Consider the following 21,452-nt stretch of genomic DNA (forward strand, 5'->3'; position numbering starts at 1 on the left):
ATTCAATGTAGGGCTGAACGATTTTAGGAAAACATTTCGATTTTTCTGGCAGATATTGAAATTTCGATTTGATTCACGATTTTCATCAAATCAAGTTTCAGTGCAATATTCACAATGTACAGTAACATTTACAAACATGACAGAAAATTACATCATGCCATTTAAAGTTTAAATGCCATTACTCTAATGCAAGAATGAAAACTACAGTTAAGAATTTGTTGTAAATGTATTCAAGAAACATGCATCAAGAAACACGGATGTTGCAACTTTAGCGCGACAGGTTTTGCACAGTACCTGTTTCTGGTGCAGGTCTGCGGCCTCGAACCCGAAACAGTCCCAAATGACCTACGTGCTGTTTTCTCTTGGGGATTAAATGCCGTAACTCCGCTTCTGGTCCAGGTGAGGCCATTTCAGAAATGAAGCAGCACGTGGAGCAGGTTATACTGATTGCGTTAGCGTGACCTGTCCACGAACAGCAATGCCGCTTCTGATTGGTGAGCTTGGCAGGTAGGGAGCATAGACTGTATAAGACATGGACGTAGCACCCGTGACGTCACCCATTGGTTTCGGGGAGTCGTTTTTTTGACCAAACCATGGGCATTTGAGCTGCGCCATCTTGGATTTTAGTGGGAGTGTACTTTCCATATTTGGCGGAGAGGCGGTTACTCTACGGGTCTGCCGGGGTCAGCCGGCCGAGAACCTGCCCACTTAGCTCGAAGCAACATTCAATATTTACCGGCTTTCACCGCTGCCTCCATCCACTATCCACTTACAGTTTCAGCAACACACAAACAACAGCAGCCGCTTACTGACGGAGCTGCTCTGTCCATGCAATGTCGGACTTCTTAAAGAGAAAAATGAGACGAAATAAAATTGTAGCCTAGTATTCCCGCAACAAACGGACTCTGAGAGCACCTTCCTAACATTAGCTGCTCCGGTCCTCTATCTGTATCAGCAGCGACCTTAAATCGGCAGTTAAGTATTAAGCCAGCGGCAAATACTATGCTAATACATGCTAATTAGTGCAAACATCCAGGTAAAATAGTGAGAAATTTACTTAACGAAAAAACTGCAACACAGACTCCTTCGTCGGTCGGTTAGTACAGTCAACACTACAGTAAGCCATATTGGCACAAAAACCTATCCGAACATTGGCAAACAAACATGGACACTGCAGCCCCTGTCAACCGCTGGAGGTAGCCGGAGGCCTCTGGATGTAGCCGCCTAGCCCAGCCGATGCTTTAGCAAAGAGCTAACTGCCAGTGCCCGTCTATGGAGCTGTTGCTCAACGTAACCACGCCCCAATTTATGTAAGAATTTTAAGCCTAAATAACACTATAACGGTTGTGGTACAAAAAAATTCAGTCTTCACCCCCCAGGCTGTAAATATGTTTTTTTAGGCTGTAAAGTTGCCTATTTTAACATGGGGGTCAATGGAGAATTGCTCACTTCTGGAGCCAGCCCCCAGCGGCAGCAGAGGAACTGCAGCTTTTTGAACGCGGAAGTGATCCTCACTGCTGACACCTACAACTTTCCCCTTGGTAGGGAGACAACATGTATGTGTAAAATAGTTGACAGTAGATGCTGGGTCAGTTAGGAGCACTGCAAAAACCGCAGCTTTGGCAATCACATGATCGCCTTGTCTGTAATCACAATTCCGATCAGAAAACGATAAATCCTTCAGCCCTAATTCAATGTGACAAAATCCAGCGTAGAGCTTTAGAAATAATGAGTCAACATATCCTAAACAATTCTAAACTTTTATTTTTCTAACAAGAGTGAAAAGAAACAAAGGCAACATTAAAATGAAAGGTTTTTACACAAACTCACGACAACTGTGTGTCTGCAATATCAATAATAATAATAATAATTATAATAATATAATTTGAACCCAGAAAACAAAATAATTTGTGACAAAGTGAGTTACAGTGAAGTTACCTTAATCTGCAAACAGAGAATGAGGGAGGAAGAAAAAGAGGTAAAATTGAGAGGAATAAAACCTGGAGTCAAGAGGATGGGAGCTTAAAAAAAAAGAAAAAAAAGAAAAAGAAAAAAAGCATCAAGTGGAGGAAAGGGAGGAGAAAGAGAAAGCCAAGAGGTACATATATCAATTTTGGGAAAGTAGCACCAAAAACATTAATGCCTGTTTTTAACACTTCCCAAAATTTACTCAGTTTATTCAAAATGCATATCCCCTCAAAACAGCATCAAACACAAGAGTCAATACAACTAAAAAAATACGTGTAACCACGGTGCTGTTATCTAAGATCAGCTGTCAAAACCTTCTGCTGTACCTCAGCTTCAGGATTCACGCCCAAACACAACTGTCTAAATTAACCCATAGCTTATTCAACTTCAACGAGTGGGTCAAGTGAAGTGAAACTGCAAGTGCCGGTGCTGAGAAAGGCTTCGGCTGAACTAGCATTTAATACAGTTGGGATAACAATAGCATACTGACTGACCTCGAAGACAACTCTAGACCATAGACCTATTACGGTAAGTCCCACATCGGTCCAACACAGTCTTAATATGTTCACAGGGAGGGTGGGTCCAGGGGAGGTGGAGAATAACGTCTGGGTGGGACAGAGAGTCTTAAAAAAAAAAAAAAAAAAAAGATCTCAATGGGTGAGGATACGTCTGAGTTAGGGATGAGAGTGTGGAGTGTATAAGAAGAGTCATCGATCTGTTAGTGTCTGAATGCATGAAAGAGGAATGAGAAGGGACGCAGGGTACAGGGAAGGGGGGATGTCCTGCATCTTTCTATAACTTGACACGGTTTTCTGGCACAGAATGCTCTGTCCCTTCAATCCCTCCGACTAATCCGTCTAAACAGAGCTCCAGCGTTGACTATATCACAAAATCTGTCAAAAGAAAACACGAAGCTTTAATATTTAATAAATTCAGAATTTTGAAGCTATATCCAGAGACATGAACAGAACATACTTCACGCAAAAATAAACTCAAAGGGTTGTTACCTCTGGATGGGTCGGAGCAGGTAAGTGAGGCGAGGGGCTGTGGCTGATGGGACAGGTTTTCTTTGACTCAGAGACGTCCAGTGACCTTTCTCCTGTCCCATCCCCACTGCCACCTCTGTGGCTCTTCCTCTTTCTTTTGGAGTCCTTGGCTCGGCCACGGCTCGTTCGTCTCTGCTCCTCAAGCTCAATCTGAGAGAGAGAACATTAGAAAAGAAGCAGCTGAGGTGAACAAACCTCAGTAAAAATGTCACAAATGAATAAACACAGCAACACATTTCCCCATTTTCTCTTCAAAAACCTGACTCAAGTACAAGCAGCGTTGCAGTGTTAATTATCATGTTTTATGTCTGTCTTTGAAAATCTTGACACCATGTTGGAAATAAGTGTCCTCAGTTTAACATGGTGTGTGAGGGTGTGTGTGTTATTTAATTTATGAGGATCCATAAATTAAATAACAGTAATCGAAAACTAATGCCAGGGTTTCTTTTCCTGACCTGAATGAGTGTGTGCAGTGTTTCTCTGGGTGGAACAGAGGAAGCTTCGAGGACTCTGTGGATGATGTGTGTCTGGTCCAAGGACACCTCCAGCAGGTCTCCTTCCAGCTGTAGCTCCTCCAGCCGGACCCGGGTGGCAGCGGAAAGCTCCACTACCTGGCCTTTCAGCAGAGGCAGCAGGGGCAGCAATGACCCCACACCTGAAAATTGTGCACAGAGAAAACGTCATCAGGGCTTGTTTCTGTGGGACAGAGTGAATCACAGCACTTTTGATGGTTATTTCTGAGATCAACACACCGTCCTACCTGTAACGTTTGACTTCTTGCTGACGCCATTTTCACATCTAGCCTGTGGGCAAACAAGCGTTGTATAAAACAGGCAACGTGGATACAGTATGATAAAGTCTGAAGCAGTAATGAAATTATTTGATTATCAATTATTATTCAAGTAACAAATACTGAAGACAGTTGAACACTTTGCAGTTAACAGTCTGTATCTAGTTTGATACTAAAATAAAAAGAAAAGAGCGTTAACCTGAGTGCCATTGCTTTCCTTGGCGTTCTTTTTAGGTGATTTCTCCTCTGTGAGATCAATGACTCCATCCTCTCCTTCCCCTCCCTCGGAGTCTGACAAAACTATCACTGAGCTCCCTTCTGTCTCCTTTCCCACGTCTTCTTTCTCTGCTTCACTATGAAGAGTCTCTTTGAGCTCTTGCAGCTTCTGAAGAGCCTGCTGCAGCTCTGACGTCTCGAGCGCCTCTTTGGCTCGGCCCTGCCAGGTGATGGCCCTCTCCGTGAGACACTGCAGAGCCTCTCCTTCAGGCAGACGCACTGGCAGCCTCTGCAGGGCTACAAGTAATGCCAGGATGGTCTCCAAGCGTGGGCGCCGTGACCGCTGGCACCGAGGACACAAGAAGCGTGAGTCCCAGTCCCACCAGCAGAGGGGGTTAAGTGGTGGTCCAGAGGAGGGGAGCAGGGAGGGGAAAGGAACGCAGCCACCATGGAACCAGTCCTTACACAGATGGCAGCGGAGCTGAGGGGCACGAGGCTGCCCTGCACACACACACACTGACTGAGGAGGAGTCGTACAGGTGTGGTTACTGTTACCGTTCTCTTTTACAGAGTTCTCTGAGTGGCTGGATGTATCCGTCTCCATGGTGTCGTCCCACCTCCCATTCTCCTTGTCCTCCTTGTAACTTGCAGCATTAAGTCCAGACTTACACATGTTCAACTTCCGTAACCTCAGCAGTGCCTCCTTCTCCTGGTGCTCCCCTTCTTTGAATGCCATCACCTGGAGTCAAGGCAAACATCAGGTTCACGTCATCAACCAGTATTCAGGCATAAAATATGCACATCCATAAAAACAAAACTAAATCTTAGAGCGATTAATAGTAGACGAAGACATGTTCAGTAAACTCACAATAGCTGCAGGGTCCCTCAGGTCCTGAGCAGAAAGGCCCAGAGTGTTGGTATCAGAATCATCCAATGGATCATCCAACGGCTCCGTCCCATCTCGGCTCTCTCTCCTTTTTGCACATGGACATAACACCTGCAAGGGCAACAACAACAGTTAAACGCATGCTCTCATGACAGGTGCCTTACCAAGGGCTTTAAAATCGGATGTTGTAGGGATTTAGGTACACTGACACCTGATGTTGTTGTTAAATGTAGAAATAAATTCGATTTGTTTAAATTTATTTTTATTTCCCATTTCCTCCAAGCTGCCCACCTCCAGCAGACTGTGCTGACTGCTCTTCTTCAGGAAGGTCTTGCTGGCTTTGTCCCTCCAGGAGTGAGCACTGGCCACCTGCAGTTCCAGCTGCCTTAGCTCCTCCATAAAGACTGGCAAGTCCCTTCCAATAGCCACCAGGCCCTCTAGGTCATCCAGACATGGGTAATGTTCCCCATTCTACAACAAACAAAAAAGAATGAATAATAATATAACAGTAAGAGGTACTGTATATTTTTTACAATTCAAGGTATTTCAGTTTAATTACATATCAAACCATCACACGGGCAGAAACATAAGGATGGGACCAATCGAAAAGATAACATTCCTTTTTTTTTACCTGGATTTCTTCCAAGTCTGTTACCCAGGCCCGTGCTCGTGTGAGACAGCCCTGTAGAGCCAGGATATTGGGAAGCTTAACTGGAATAAGCTGGGCCTCATTTACAATTGCCTCTAGTGTGGAGAGAGGGTGCTTTTGCCTGGAAGAACAAAACCATAAACAAACTTTGATGTCTCTGAAACAGGGTAGACTGGTTATATGATAACAACCCCTGCCGCAGGTGAAAGCGAGAGAATGTTTAAATGGTGTGAATTATCTGTTACCTTTGTTCGAGGCAGATCTGTGCCTTCTCCTCCCAACGTTCTGCAATTGTGAGCAGCTCCTGAAGCTCTGCCATGGCCGTCTCCACAGACACACTCTGGGGCACGTTGCAGCCTGCCTCCATCAGGTTCCTCAACACATCCAACGTCACCTCCTGCCTCTCACCTCCTTCTGAGCCCAGGGTACACCTCACCTCTGCCAGCCAGTGGCCCTGCTCCTTTAGGCCCTGAAGTAAATTATACTCTGGCACAACAACAGGCAGTTTGCCTCCCTGCTCCAACAACATCTCCAACTCCTCAGGTGGTGGTGAGTCCCTTCTCCAGTCCCTGTCACTGACCAGCACTTGAGCCTGGCTCTGGAAATCCTCCACTGTCTTCAGAACCGCCTTGAAAATCAGGGGGTACAGAGGAAAACCTTAAGTGCACTAAATAAGAATACAACTTTAAAGCTAAGAATATTATAAAATGAATAACACGTATATATTTTTATTTTATTTATTTGTATGAAATCAGAAATCAGTTTTAGAGGACTATAATCTGAGAATACAAGCTAGCTTGTTCAGTGTGACATAACTTCTCACCTGCACTTCCTCCAGCCGGTTCATGACACAGGGCAGGTTTTGCATCGTCTCTACCAAAGATTTCAGCTCTGCCAAAGTCATCTTACTTTCACTGAAAGACAGCAATGTGTGAGTGCATGTAACTCAACAGATAGTGTCAACACTAAATTTGTGCACCTTCCTACCTGGTCTTTGAGTCAGTGAGGAGCTCAGTACTTGTCCGTTGGCAGCGCTCTATGTCTTTAAGAACAGTGTTGAGTTTCCGGAGAAGTTCGTTGTCTGGAAACTTTTTTTCCGCTGCTTCCGTCTTTAACATTTCCAAGTCATCAATTCCTACAATGCAAGAACCATTTACTCTTCCCGCGGTCTCTTAAAATCTCAACTTTATGTTAAAACAATCGTTTAACGGATTCAATTGTGGTGATTTCCCACCTATCTTGTTTCCCTCTTCTTGCTCAAGTGCCTCTTTCACTCTGTTGGCCCAGGAATCAAAAGACTCAGACCGAACCTTTAATCGGTGTAACATGGCTAACAACTCATCCAGGGTATATCTGTACCTGTAAAGTGACGGAATAACAAGATTAACATAGATTTAATTAGACAGAAAATTACACTGTGGTAGATTATGGCAAATTATACTCAGTGCAAAGCATATACACACACACACACAGCTACACAAGAGGTGAATACCTGAGGTAGAGTTTTTCAGTGGGGCAGTTGCACAGATCCTGAGTGTGATAAAGACACACCAGACGCTCGGGGCAGTTTGAGCAGGCCAGAGCAGAAAGGAAGCATGTGGTCTTGCATTTATCACACTGTCTCTCATCATCAGGCAGCAGCTCAAATGCCTCACGCTCTGCTTCAGTAATGCCCTGCAGGTACAATGCACAGATTTTATACAACGATTAAAGCTTTTCCCATATTCTCATAAGAATGCAACAATATCCAACAAATTTGACATGATACAAAACCCAACTGTCTCTCACCCTTTCCATCAGACCCTTCCGCAGCTTCCTCTCCTCCTGAACAATAATGAACATTTCCCGGTGTGTAGCTGCGGCCAGGTTAAGGTCTAGTTTCTCTGGGCTCGCAGCCATTTTACAGGTGAGCTCCTCGTGGGAGAATACACAATACCTCCTTAGGCGTCGGTAGTGCTCAATACAGGAACGGCCGGCAGGCAGCTAAGAGGGAGGGAGAGGAATGATCTTGATCACAGAGTCTTGTGAATGCTGACAACTTGAGACAGACAATGTAAACAGACATACCCAGTCTGCAGTGCAGAAGTTGACAGCTTCAGCAAAGTTATATCCCTGATTGAAGCCACTGTGGTATGCTCTGGGGAAGGTGATGACAAACTCACCAGCACACTGGTTGGTACGTACAACCTGCCGATGAGGAACACGGAGGTAAGAGAGCTTTTTAACAAGCTGTATTTCTACTGTGTGCGCGTGTGTTTATGAGAGACTCACCGGTACACCGTGGGCCATGAGGATATTGGGATTCATGATGGTGACGAGCTGGTGCAGGAGGTCAGGCTGAAACTCAAACAGCTCTGGTGTCAACTTCTTCATCACCTCCTCAAGTCGCTCAGCTGCCACAGAGGGAACTCCATACCATGTCTTCGGTTCACCCCTGGAGATGGCAGATACATGGGTAGCCAAGAACGGAGTGAGGTGGTTATAATCGTTCACTGAAAATATCATTTCACATGACCAGATCACAGTCTCTACACCAAAAGCTGCAATAATTTTAGCCTGCAACACAAACACACAACAAGCACTCTGTACCAGTGTAGGTAGTTGATGGAGTAGCTCCAGTGATCCTCAATGTGCCAGCAGAAAGCTGAGAACACCATGCCTACATAAAGCCATGGCACCTTCATCCCAGAGATGTCTCCATTAATATGGCACAGGAGTGACTGCTCCAGCACAGGCATCACATTCAAGTTCCAGCCACAGCGAGCGTATTCCTGACGGAAAAGGAAAGAATGAGCTTAAAATAACCACTGGACTATGATAATGAACAGATTACAGGTAACATCTTAACTGAGCAGTGTTTTTCAAGCACCTCATATTTCAGCACATTATGAAATCAATCATTTCTGACTAAAATTCTGCTTGTCAACGAAGATTTATTCCTGCTCCTAACTCTTGATGTTGGCCGTTTTCCACATTATACTGTATTCAAAATTTACTTTTGGAATTCAGCTTTTTCCTTGAGTAGTTTCCAACCCACAGTATGTAATCTAAAGAACCAGCAGACAGAAATGATTAAGATTTTTTTGTTCTTTTTTTCATCCCCAAAAAAAACAACAATGCACATACCTCCTCTTCCTTTGTGAGCTTCCTCTTGCCATTGTTCATTGGGAAGCCACTGCCAAACTCTTTGGAGTGTATGTCCGCTCCGTACTCCACAGTCACGTCTTCCTCAATACTACTGACTAACCTCCAGAACTCTTTCTCCACAAGCTCAGTGGGAACCATCTACACCGACAACAACACACAGACTAGGGATTAGTCTCCCATCTTATCTCCAGCAAGGGTAGAGCCATGCTTCATAAAGAATAGGTGCGCTTACATGGACAGGCATGTTGAAGTAATCTGCTTTAAAGGTGTCAGCCATTTCCCCAAAACTCTGCAGAGTGTACTCTCGTGTAGCTTGTTCAAAGCCGAATGCTTCCGCCGGCTTCTTGCACTCCTGAAAGTTAGAAATCAAACCAGAGAAGTGTTGTGGGTTAGAAGAAACCTGACGAAGAATGTCAGAAATATAACAGACACAAACAAGCGCTTTTAAACATTCTTATTTACCTCTGCCACACACTTAGGACATCGCCAATTGCCTTTTGGTGGGTCAGTGAGTGGGGGTAGTAGACAGTAGGTGTGGTAGTTGTCATCACAGCCATCACACAGCAAGAGCTTCTCATCATCATCTCCCCGACCACACATTCGACACACGAAAGAATCCACCTTTAAAACAGCGAGGAGTAGAAAACATTGGTTCTTGGGTCTTGGAGTCAGGTGAGTGATGATGCAGACAACCACAGTGTCCCCACAGAGCACTGGTAACCTGCTCTATCTATATAAAATTCAAAGGCTTGACAACTATTACTATTCTGTCATGGACGCAAGAGATCAGTGCATTGTGTTTACAGACCAATAAAATCATATAACTTCTTCTGGTAGTGTATCTGAGATTTACTGTAAGAGTAACAGTCAGTTTAAAAAAATGTTTTTATCCAGCTTTCTCAAACTTTTTTTTACATTTGGCTCAACTTAGTTATGCTGAACTCTGCTTTGACTGCCACTTTAATGCATCCCCTGGTCAACTCACACACTGTGGGTTGTTGAGGTTGCGTCTAAGCCTCATGGTCATTTTGGTGCAAGGTCTATCTTTGTCATCTTCCTCGTCAACATCGTCTTTCCCATCCTCGTCCTGCGGTTCTTCTTTTTTCACTTCTGTCTTTACTGTGATGCTTGAGGGAGGCAGTTGGGGACTCGATGTGCACCCTTCACTCTGCTTCTCTTGAGGCTCCAGTGGCTCCGCTTTGACTGAGGTATCACCAGGAGCGGATGACACATCGTCTTTGATGGTAACAGTCTGAGGCAGCTCATCTAAAGACAGAGCATGGACTGTTCAGAATCAACGGTTGTCAGTTTTATCTAAACCAAACCAAAGCTCTACAACCAAAGCTCTGCCCACAATTTATGACATGAATGGAGGAATTGCTTCATTCTCATCTCACTGCTTTCACTGTATCAAGTAAATTTTTGTGGTGCAGTGTTGTGCCCAAATTTCCCGGTTTCTCGTTGCTGTTCATTGCTGTTGGACTTCAAAGTCATTTATGAGGCTGTGGTCACAGCACTTACCCTTCTTCCTAATGCCTTTATCCCTCGCCACCAGTCCAAGTCCCATCATCTTAGGCCCTGCACCATAGATCTGTAGCTTCTTCAGTTCTGGGTTCTTCTCTATGTCTTCCTCTGTAGGTTCAGGCTGTGAATAAAAGTAAATTGTCATCATTAAGGGACAGATAGATTGCAGCTTCTCTCCACAGCACACAGAGCAAAGCAAGGGTTTAGGCCAAATGCAGAACAAACAGCTAAAACATGAGAGCATAGCAATGCATCACAAGAGGGGATTGTGCTAGGTTAGAAAGTAAGGAAACGTTAGCCTACGTCACAGTGAAAGCTGAAAGGTTAAGACCCACCACCATAACACACAATCACCAGCAGTTGCAACCATACAGTTAGGGTAGGGTGTCATTTAGTTTTTATTGATTATTATTCCAGTTTTTAAATCAAATCCTTGTTGTTCATTTATGATAACTGACAGAGTATTTTAGTTATAGTTGAATATCCATTAATGAGTTTTGTTTTTTGTTTTTACTTGAGTTTGACATGTTAACTGCAGCTGAATCTGAGGCATTACGACCACTGAGCAGGACTTTAGGAGTAGTTGCTGTAATCTGGTCTCAAGGCGTTTCCCCCCCCCCCCCCATCATCTTGTTCTTACGGTCTTTGGTCTGATTATAATGTCATTACATTTTTTTTTGGTTAGAGTTGTTTCCTGTTCCTATCACATGTCAAACTTTTCTAAATCCAAAAGTACTGTAAAGAGTGAGCAAAGTTTCATCATAGTTGACGCTCACTATGAACAACAGTGAGACAGCAGTATGAAAAATGGGAACTGTTATCTCGAACTCTGTTGGCCCCATTTGGTCTTGCCTCGATCCCTAAAATTCTTGGATTTGGACAGCTCTGCCACTGCTACATTCTTGACCCCTGCTGGTAGGGCAAAGTTTAGGAGTGCATAATACCACAGTCAGCGATTTTAAAATGTAATTTCATCCTCTCCTCTGTCTCTGCTGATGGTGTGAGATTTTCTACTGGAGAGAATGGGGGACTGGTTGGTCTCAGCCTCAGAGTCTAATTTCTACTAATTAATTCTACTAACTAATTTCATATACATAGATAATTAACCTCAACAATCACATACAATTAGCGTTTTTTCTTTCAGCTTGCTCGAAACAATGCGCTAAAATTAGCATAAGGAGCCCTGTATGGCTGTGTAAACATTATGGTGTAATGGATGAGTCGGGGACAGCCAATTGACCACATGCAGAGCAGCTGAAGATGGCACTCTTCTGCAAGACTGTGTTCTGCTGGTTCAACAGATGTTTGATAAACTGTTTGTGCTGCAAAATCTGCCAGTAACGTCTCCATTACCGGGGTGGCCCTGAAACATACAGACAGACATACTCTGTCTGTATGTGTTTCAGGAACTCAGCCATACCCTTGTGTAAACAGTGATCAACAGAAAGCAGAGAGGTAAATATCACCACTCAGAACCAGGTCTCGAGTGCCATCGCTAGTCCGCATCATGATCCGCATTATCGGCCATAACTATCGCCTGAAATTCCATCATTTGAACAAAAACAATAATTTAATGTTGTATTTATTATTTAATGATACATCGCCCCTGATATATTGCTCATCCCTTCTTTTATTTTGCATTAACTTTTTTTAGGCAACCTCCCACCCCCCACAAGGTTAAGAATCATGGTTGTAGCGAATGGAAAAAAAAATAAAATTATTTTAGGGCAGTCATTACATTTCAGTTTCACTATAATCTTTTGAGGTGTGAACACGGTTACGGGCACTAGTTCCAGTCAGCCATATGATTGCAAACATCGGCAATGTAGACAGAAACACAGGTCTTAACATCACTTTCAGTAAACAGTCGGTAGAACTGAAAAGCACAAAAAAGCAGGACAAAATTTAAAGTTTGGTCCTAATTTGTGAGAGGTTTGACGAATAATGTGACCATATAAGCACTTTTTCTCCCACACAGATGAACACCAAGAACCCGGCGGTAGTCAGAACACAACCTGTATTCTCACAGCAAGAGAATTCTTGCATGCATGTCATGACAACATTAATTAGTGCCATTTATAGCACAAAAACAGGACACGCACAGTGCTGTAAAAGATGCCATTCGAGGCTCATTTCCAAGAGGGGCTTGTTTGTTTATACAGTTGCACCTTCAGTCATGCAGATGTTAACTCTGGCTGTCTGTTCTCTGTTCTGTATTTTCTGCGTACAAAAAAAAAAAAAAAAAAAAAAAGGTGCACTTTCCAGGCACCTGAACTTTGTTGACCAAGGGAGTATGCAAATGAGATGGGAACTGAAAGCAGCAGACAACAATACAGATTACATATAGACAATAGCCGAAACCTAGGGAAACTTCAAGGCCAAAAACAATTACACGTTGAAAAAAGGTAGTACTCCAGTGGTTTAAGACTCCCATCTGTCATCAAACTATGGTGCTCTGTAAGTGAAAGCCTATTAAATGAAACCTGCTAGTCTCCTGTGTGAGTGCACCCAAAAGAGAGAACGCATGCAGCCACACTCTCAGCTGCTGTAGTGAGTGGACAGCAAGGCAAGACAGCAGAAGTGTAAAGGCACACAGACAGCCCAGCATTACAAGTCCAGTACGACCACAGAGAAAGAGCATGAGTCAAAGAGAGAAAGCTACAGAGTGCAACAGCCAAACAACTAGACTAGAAAAATGTTTTGGGATAAAGTGAACGTTTCTCCAACAGCCTACCGTGATCTGTGCCATTTAGGACATCTGAGACATTTGTTCTTAGCAACTTTGGACTAGGATTCAAATTTGTTCACATTCCTGAACTTCTTTTCCACTCTACAATGTAACACATAAAACTGCAAGGACAAGGCCCCAAAACACCTTTGTCCAACATGAGACAGCACATTCTCATTTTAATAACATTTCTAGAGCCTGTTCATGAAGAACTAACAGCTTAAATAAAAACAGAGGAGAACAGGCTGGGGGGAATCTTCCTCTCTTTGTTCATTGTCTGATCTCAAAATCAAAGTACATGTATTAAAATGCCACGGAGGGTTTTGATGGCAACGTGTCTGCAACAGTCATGTGGCCCTATTATGGGCTGCCACCCCCTAGACATCAGGGGTATGACTGCATGTTAATGAAAGTGCTTGAGTGGTTAGTTAAAATAAAAAAAACAAAACATCTAGACAACTTCAGAAGGGGTGAGGTGGTCTAGGAAAAGAGGCAGGAAGAGAGCAGGGGCGGAAGGTGAGCTCATATGCTCAAGAGGCAGTACCGCAGAGATGAGTTGAGAGCCAGTGGTGAGAGGATGGGGGGCCAGATCCTCTGGACCCTGCAAGGGGAGACAATAACAGCAACAATAAACTAAGACAAGAGGAAAAAAGGAGATGAGAGAGGAGGGGAGAGAGCCTGGAGAGAACAGAGCCAGTAGTTGTAGGAAAAATATCACTGGGACACATTATGAGACAAGGGTCACATTTGATTTACGATGTATTAAATCCAAACTTTGTGGATTTAAATTCTTACTTACAAATTATTTTTTGCAATTTTGGGATATCTTATAATACTCAAGATTAGTTTACACTGCAGTTTGACAGACCAGTGTTTTCTGATTCAAGATGAACAATTAAAGATGCATTAAATGCTAATTGGAAAAAAAAAAAAAAAGACTGTTCTTATCTTGGACCCTGACGCTTCAAGTTGCCACCAACAACTGATGGGTGATTCTGCTGTAGCACCTACATGATTTATTTGAAATGGATCAGCTTTGGAACTAAACAGAAATGATGCTGGAAAGGTGTCCAGAATCGGATCCTTTATGATACATGGCTATTAAATGGCAATCACAACTGGAATGCTTAAAAATGGGCTAAACTGTTAATGAAGAAATTCTAAAAACTAAGGATATTGCAGAAGCTATTTAAGTAATGAGAATGAAAAATGAACCAATATAAAATGCACTGGATTTCACATGGAGTCCCATTATTATCAGTTATTATGTCAACCATCTGATGAGATCTGGAGACATTAAAAAAAATCTGCATCAAACTTAGTTTTGTTCCCATCAATTCAGCATTTAACTAAATATGCAAAACATAAAACGTATTCCAGCGTAAAAACAATGAAAAAATAAAAACAAAATCTACTGGCGAGCCTTATGTATTTAAAGTATGATGAGTAGGTCATTAAAACCTTGGGGGTGGAGGTGAGGTGTGTGTGCGAGTATGTGAGGAGGGGGTTAGGGTAGGAAATGAAGCATCATTAGCTTGCATGTAACAAGCATGAGGTAAAAGAACAGGCTGGTCCACACATTGTGTTGTGTCCTGGCAACAAAAAAAAAAAAAAAGTATGTGGCCTATGAAATAAACAGTTGTGTGCCTACTGTGGGGATGGAAAGAGAGTGACAGAAACAAAGCAGAGAACAAAATAAGCCATGGAGCAGAGAGCAAAAGCAGAATTAAGCACAGCAGCATGGCGGGATGGAGAATAAGCAGGCTGGGATGTGCTCTGAGTGCACTGTCACATTTTCCCAACACTACGCTGTAACTCATGCACCAGGGCACATGGATAAGCACAGAAACCGTTAATAACAAGGCAGCATGGTACACACTAGAAGACTGTCATCCAACACCTGAGTAGATTGTTGGCGTCGCTTTTTGTTAGCCTGTAAAAATGTAAACTGTGTCACTATTGATTTGACTCATCTGCAGGCAGATAGTAAACCATTAAATGGTACTAATACTTTAAATGTTAACAAACAAAGGAGCCTGTCGGTTTTCTTTGCTGTTCAGTCCAGATCACCAAATAGCAAGTATATATCTACTGTACACTGATTAAAGTACTGGAAAAAAAATCTGAACATTTTTTCAGAAGTGTTTTTTTTGGTTACCACATGAAAACACGTGTAGGTTTTGCACATTAATTAGTGGAACTCTAATGTATGTTAAAATGAAACTGTGATTACCAGATTGCAATTATTATGACAACAAATGCAGGTTATATCGTCAGTGGCAGTGATTCTGATATGTGGTTTAAGTCCTCTGAGAAACCATCACTGATTAAGTAATTATAAGTAAAGAAAGCCTGAAAACCTAACAGTTAAATTCATGTGAAGGTGGAAACTCACAACTTCAATACAGTGGCAGAGCTGAAAGAAATTCCTCTTTAACAGACCAGCTGCACCAAACCGATGCGATTTTTGTGGCCTTGAAAAGCATTACACGAGGGGCAATTCATAAGTCCATGGCCTAATGTAGAATAAGGCAATGCTAGAAAATTATTTTTTTAAAACAGTTCCCTCCTACATTTACACACTTAGTCCAGCAGTCGAGGAGCATACAGATCATGAAGCGACAATGTCATTACTGGTGTCAAAATGGTGACCACTTCCTTCTTCATCTTGGGGAAGTGTTAGTAGTCTGAGGTTGCCTAATCAGTCGCTACTTGGGTGATAGGCCCTTGAGACAGAGGTAGCAGATGAATTCACGAAGACCGTGCCCATTTTCTGGGACAGTGCTAACTTGCAATTTTCAATTACCCCAAACAGAATTACCACAAACGTTCTTAACTTCAAAAACTTTCTGTATAATCTTTGAAAGGGTTGAAATATATATATATGCAACGAGAGCTGCATAACTCATCTCATTCTACCTTAGGCCACGAACTTATCGATCACCTCTTGTATAAAACAAAAATTTTCCTCAAATTAATCAATTTCTAGGCTTGATTCTGAGGCCAGCAAGGAATATAGAAATGTCATCCAAAAAATCTATTTAAGTGACAAAGTACAGCTCAGTACAGTGTTACTTGTCTCAGAGATATGCAAATTTGGTGAATGACAAGTAAGGACAGGTACTCTCACTCACATCAGGCTGACACCGGTTCGCTCTGCGTCCATAACTGCTCATTTTGGATGGCTGAACAGACTGTCGCAGGGGGATGGAGTGGGGCTTGTACTCTTTATCCACATCCTCACCATCATAGTGCTTTGGCTTGCAATGCTAGAAAGTACATAAAAAGAGAGAGATTAGATTCATTCTTCATATGATGACTAAGCTCTTCACAGATCAACTCATTCTAAATGCTATCTATATGCTGATTAACCCTGGTAACACAAAAAAGGACAGATGAGAATGTGTAGTGATACCGGCAGGCTAGCACCAGACTGGAACATCTCAAAGGGGTAGACGATCCTCTCGTAGTGTGAGCGCAGCAGAGACCCTATGTTCTTGCCTGGAGGGTAGCCAAGCCTCTGGGCCACACGAGCCCAGCGCCGTTCCTTACAAACCATCTCAAAACCTCCTTCATCTGTCACAATCTGGAACAAAAATGTATTTTTTGACCATTTAACAAATCTTAGAAAAGGAACAAAAACCAAGATCTGGATGTTAGCATGTTATCTTCTGTGTGAGAACAACTCAGTTCACACTCACCTTTGAAAGGCTGAAAAGATCAAGGATGCGCCTTTCAATATGTGGGATTTTCAAGGAGGATCCCTGGATCTCCCAAAACCTGGCGATGCGGTCCAAATAATTTAGCTTCACTCTGGTCTCCGCCTAAAATGAGACGCATGGATGACGACAAAGATTACTATGACTAGTTCCATGAACAACTTCAATTGTCTGTCAACAATCTACAATGTTAAGGGAAAAAAGAGGAACTTACCTCCAGCTCATTCAGTCTTTGGATGCGGGGTGTGAAACGAAAGCTGTCCAACTCCACTGAAAATGGTGGCTGCCAGTCCTTGAAGGGAGCAAAGATGTACAAATTAAACTTGTAAATTTATATAAGAAAAGAGCAACTTCAATAATTTCTACTTCAATGCTGACCTCTATCATTCAGGAATCTTACTAAAAGATGAACATGGACATGGGCAATTAATGAGATGGTGTGCTTAGTTTGGGCTTAACCCTGGTTTAACCCTGGCTTTCAGGCTCAAGAACTTGGCTCAGCTTTAAGCAGGAAGGATAACCTAGGTTGCCTACTAAAGAGCAAGTGAAGTTCACACTATCAACAATTGAAGGCCTATCTTCTCACCAGTTAGTAGTTAGTAAAGCAACTAATTTATGTATAACTGCATGATTATATCCACCAAGCCCTAAAGATGATCAGTGATAAGGCTTTAATTCACAATCCTACACCACTTGCAGTTTCACTCCAGTAATCCTCTCTATCCTTTGCTGCAAACAACTTTACTTCTGTTAGATGTTTTATTCTGTAATTTAACTCTTGTAACACTGTATTGTTTATACTGTACTTGATATGGCTGTTAACTAAATATAGTGTAGATTTTCTTCCTTTTTATAGCTGTAGATTTTATTTGTTTTCATAGTTCATTTCTGTGTAAATATTCTACATATGCAACACCACTGAATCATTATTCTTGCCTTTGTACAAACATCATGGGGAATCATTCATCTGATCTAATATCATACTAAACATGCTGTTTTTTTTTTTTTTGATGATGTTGCACATTATGAAATTAATGCCAAAAATGACACATTGATGACATTCAGAGCAGGACTACACTTGAAAACCAACTTTGTCAGACTGGTTAGACAGGATCACCAGGGTCATGTTTTACAAAGCCTGCAAACTCAAAGATGGCTTGAAAAAGCAAAACAAGGAAAAATAGAGATCTATGCCATCCCTGTTGCCAGAACTGATGGAGCTTCTCGGGTGACTGAAGAAAAATCTTTAAGACCAAAACTACAAGCCCATGTACTTTGGACCTAATACTTAATAGTATACATAAATACTGTAGACCCTATGCATGATAAACATTTCATACAGAACACAGAGAACATTTCTTCAACATAATCCAAGCATAAGCAAATATTTACTGGTGGAGGTCGAATTTTGCAGATTCCAGACTTCTCTGCAATTGGACGTATCTTGGCGATGTAGCCCAGGGGATCCTGAAACTCCTCCCATGATGGCTCAAATACTGGACACTCCGGAGGAGGTACAAACTCTTCCCCTTCCATTGCCCTGACAACAGGAAGATAACGCATAACAAGTTAATGAACTGTAACAGACTTAGTAATAAGTATCACAACATCATACAGCATTCCAGAAAGCGTTTTATATATGTAATGCTTGTTTTTGTTTTGTAGAGAGCAACTTAAAACCTTAAACCCTGTACATAATTTAAAGTCACTTCTTTATAACTTAATGGTCTCCACATACTGGAGCACAGTTCAGAGTGGTGTAAAGTCAAAAAGTTGTGAGGAGTGGATTCTTGATAAGTATGTTCACTGGCCAACATACTGCCTTCAGAAATTACACTGACACAGATCTCATTACATGTTTCTATTGACAGCAAACTGAAACAAACGATTTGCGGACAGATTCAATTTTATAAAGGCAATGTAAAGTTCAATGATAAGTAAAACTGACCATAAAAAACACATTATTCACTTAGTACAAAAGGTTACCGGATTTGTTTACTTTTGCCAGCTCACTACTTCCTGTCCTAGCAGGTCCTGTCCTAGTCCCTAACACTGTAAAACTGACCGCTTTATAAGTATGCCTGTTAGTTCCTCTATATGCATTATGGCCAACACTTAAGGTAACAGTCAATAACAAGAGACATGGGGAATCCCAGGATGAAATTTTTTTTGTCCTCAAAGTGGTCCTTGTTAAAACCCCCTCCCCCAACATCAGACACAACAAAACAAATGCCATGCTCTGGCGCATCAACAAGGCCCGACATGGAAAGTTTTAAGCAAGGTTTTATCAGTTGCAGTACAGAACAATTAAATTTAAACACAGAGGTGATGGAAACATTTGTCTGTCTCTAAGCAATAAGCAGTTCTTTGTGTAATCTGTAAGTGAAGAGTCAAAGAAGCGTATTCAGTGAATGCTATCATGAGACATTCCTTTAAAAAAAAGTCATCAAAAAAAATCAAAAGAACTTGATGCTGAGACTTCTGTGGCAAGTATCCCATCTAACTGATTCTTAATGGGCCTTCAGACAAACAATGGCGTGGAGGCCATGAACCCTAAGGTATAGAAGGCCATAAAAGCATCAATGCTCGCAAGTGGGCTGGGCTAGATTAATTAGAAAGCTTTTGAGAGACAAATGACAACAAATACACAATTACTCGACTGCAGAAGCCCAATAGGCACGCTTAGATGTCGATGTTTGAATTCACTCATTAATACAAATAACTGTTAGCTGACAACTGTTAGCTACTAGCTACTAAACTTGGGAGAACTGGCGTTAAAACTAACCTTACCTTCCAACGACAGGCATAACAAAAAAAAATGACGAAAGAGAAAAAGCCCCCAATTCAAATGTTTATAGTGGGTTAGCTAGGTGTCAGTCATTTATCCTCTTCTGGCTATCAAGAAGTCTATTTGTGTCTATTGTTCATCTATCATCTAACGCCGCTTGTAGCTAACGTTAGCATCGAGGCCTCCAGTTCTTCTCAGCTCAGTCCCCTCGCCTCCCACTGTTTTAGATAACTAGCTAGCAGTAGTTAGCTAACGTTAACTGGGTGGCAGAGAACACTAAGTCAACAATATAACCCCTAATAAGCCAACGTTCGTACTCAAATCGACGCTAACAACAAGGTGAGTAACGCTGCTCTCATACATGTATGTGTAAAAAGAAATTCCACATGCAGTTATTTGTTGACCCCTTTGCATTACAATGTCTCGCTGCATTCCTATGACTGACCCGAAGACACCTCGATGTCCCGGGGTATGATAGGGCTGGTGGCCGCTCTCCTTCCTCTGTTGTTGTGATAACTGGTGGTTAGCTAACGTTGGCCAGCTGTGCTCGGTCCAGTTGGCTAGCTACCGCTGCTAGCAAAGTTGACCGTTTTTCAGCCTCGGTTCTCCATAGACTCCGCTCTGCCAGACGACACGGGTTCAAAACATGGGTGGCCGATGTTTTAATAGTAAACGAGAGTCTCAAACTTTAACAGTTATGTCGCTATCAATCATTTTCCGACCAACATCATCACTCTCTTCTGGCCATCCTATCTTTCTTGACGAGACGCCATCTTAGTTTTTTCTCACGACCGAAGCACAACCTCAAATCTTCACACCACGTTCGTCACGTTTACACCCTGAAAGTAGTACCCACGCATGTAAATAAAAGTCATACAATTACATCAGCTGTAGTAGAAGTACAGACAAAACCCGTACTCAAGTAAATAAAAATGCAAAACCACAACGGAAACATACTCTTATTAAAAGTAAATTACATTAAAAAGTAAATTAAATCAATCTAATTTAATTGTAAAAGTTCACCATGCCATTGCCTATAAAAAGAAAACGTTCTCATGTGGCTGGCTCCATATAACTGTCTTAATCTTCCTGTGTTAGTATGTCTCGACAGAACTGAGTGGAGTGAAACTGGCCACCTTTATATTCAGTTTAGACGTTAAATGTTAATTTGCCCAGGCGGATGAATAAAGTATCTATCTTAAAATGTTTCATAATTTATACTTTTTCATACAGTGCCTATAAAAAGCACTCACCCCCTTGGATGTTTTCCCTTTTAATTGCTTTTATAAATGGAATCATGGTCAATATCATTTGGCTTTTTTAGTCAAGAATAGAAAAAAAAACCTTGTTAGGTCAAAGTGAAAATACATTTCTACAAAGAAATTTAAATTAAGTTAAACTATACAATGTCAAATAAGTGATTGCATAAATATTTACCCCTTTAAAGTGACTGACCAAATTCAAGGGAGAGGTCCAGCCACTAGGTGCTAGTTGTGTCACAATTAGTGAAATGGAGATCACCTGAGTACAGTGCGTGTGTCTCAGGTAATTGCAGATTAAAGACACCTGTGTCTGGATGGTCCAGTCACTGGTTACTCAGTATTCCTGGCAACAATTACACCATGAAGACAAAGGAACACACCAAGCAACTCTGAGGAAAAGGTCATTGAAAACTATAAGTCAGAGGATGGATACAAAAAAAATCCCAAGTCACTGAACATCTTCTGGAGTTCAGTTAAATCCATCTTTAAGAAAAAAAAATGGCACGTGTAAATCTGCTCAGAGCAGGCAGTCCTCACAAACTGAGTGAATGTGCAAGAAGGAGACTAGTGAGGGAAGCCACCAAGACACCTATGACTACTCTGAGTCAAATTGCAGTGTCCAGATGTGCAAGCCTGATTGAGACCTAACCACACAGACTCAGTGCTGTGATTGCAACCTAAGGTGCACCTACTAAATACTGACTTTAAGGGGTCAACATTAATACAATC

At 42.0% G+C, this 21,452-nt stretch overlaps 1 protein-coding gene across 2 annotated transcripts; it reads right to left on the reverse strand.

The window, feature by feature from the left end:
• Positions 1 to 1,752: 1,752 nt before the first annotated feature.
• Positions 1,753 to 20,226, reverse strand: kdm5c (lysine (K)-specific demethylase 5C). Of its 2 annotated transcripts, XM_041053362.1 has the most exons (29): positions 19,907 to 20,226; positions 18,066 to 18,213; positions 16,888 to 16,965; positions 16,656 to 16,778; positions 16,370 to 16,540; positions 16,089 to 16,223; positions 13,499 to 13,555; positions 10,224 to 10,347; positions 9,688 to 9,968; positions 9,165 to 9,323; positions 8,935 to 9,054; positions 8,682 to 8,840; positions 8,145 to 8,326; positions 7,827 to 7,989; positions 7,623 to 7,742; positions 7,344 to 7,538; positions 7,048 to 7,229; positions 6,790 to 6,914; positions 6,543 to 6,690; positions 6,379 to 6,469; positions 5,801 to 6,183; positions 5,538 to 5,676; positions 5,198 to 5,377; positions 4,889 to 5,017; positions 4,004 to 4,759; positions 3,775 to 3,817; positions 3,470 to 3,669; positions 2,976 to 3,164; positions 1,753 to 2,861 (listed from the first exon to the last, which is right to left on the reverse strand). In XM_041053362.1, the coding sequence occupies exons 2-29, from the start codon at positions 18,207 to 18,209 to the stop codon at positions 2,853 to 2,855; spliced, it is 4,785 nt and encodes a 1,594-aa protein (XP_040909296.1). In that variant the 5' UTR covers positions 18,210 to 18,213; positions 19,907 to 20,226; the 3' UTR covers positions 1,753 to 2,852. The 2 variants fall into 2 exon arrangements, with proteins under 2 accessions (XP_040909296.1, XP_040909305.1); XM_041053371.1 differs by lacking the exon at positions 13,499 to 13,555.
• Positions 20,227 to 21,452: the final 1,226 nt, after the last annotated feature.

The sequence above is a fragment of the Toxotes jaculatrix genome, chromosome 2, assembly GCF_017976425.1.
Source record: "Toxotes jaculatrix isolate fToxJac2 chromosome 2, fToxJac2.pri, whole genome shotgun sequence".
Taxonomy (NCBI): Eukaryota; Metazoa; Chordata; class Actinopteri; family Toxotidae; genus Toxotes; species Toxotes jaculatrix.

Bases quoted from the DNA above. Each gene is read 5' to 3' on its own strand.
- kdm5c (XM_041053362.1), bottom strand. From the start codon at position 18,209: ATGGAAGGGGAAGAGTTTGTACCTCCTCCGGAGTGTCCAGTATTTGAG. The intron at 16,541-16,655 runs GTGAGTGTGAAC...TTTTTGTTCCAG, and splicing joins ATCTTTTCAGCCTTTCAAAG to ATTGTGACAGATGAAGGAGG. The intron at 9,969-10,223 runs GTAAGTGCTGTG...CTCTGTCTTTAG, and splicing joins TAAAGGCATTAGGAAGAAGG to ATGAGCTGCCTCAGACTGTT.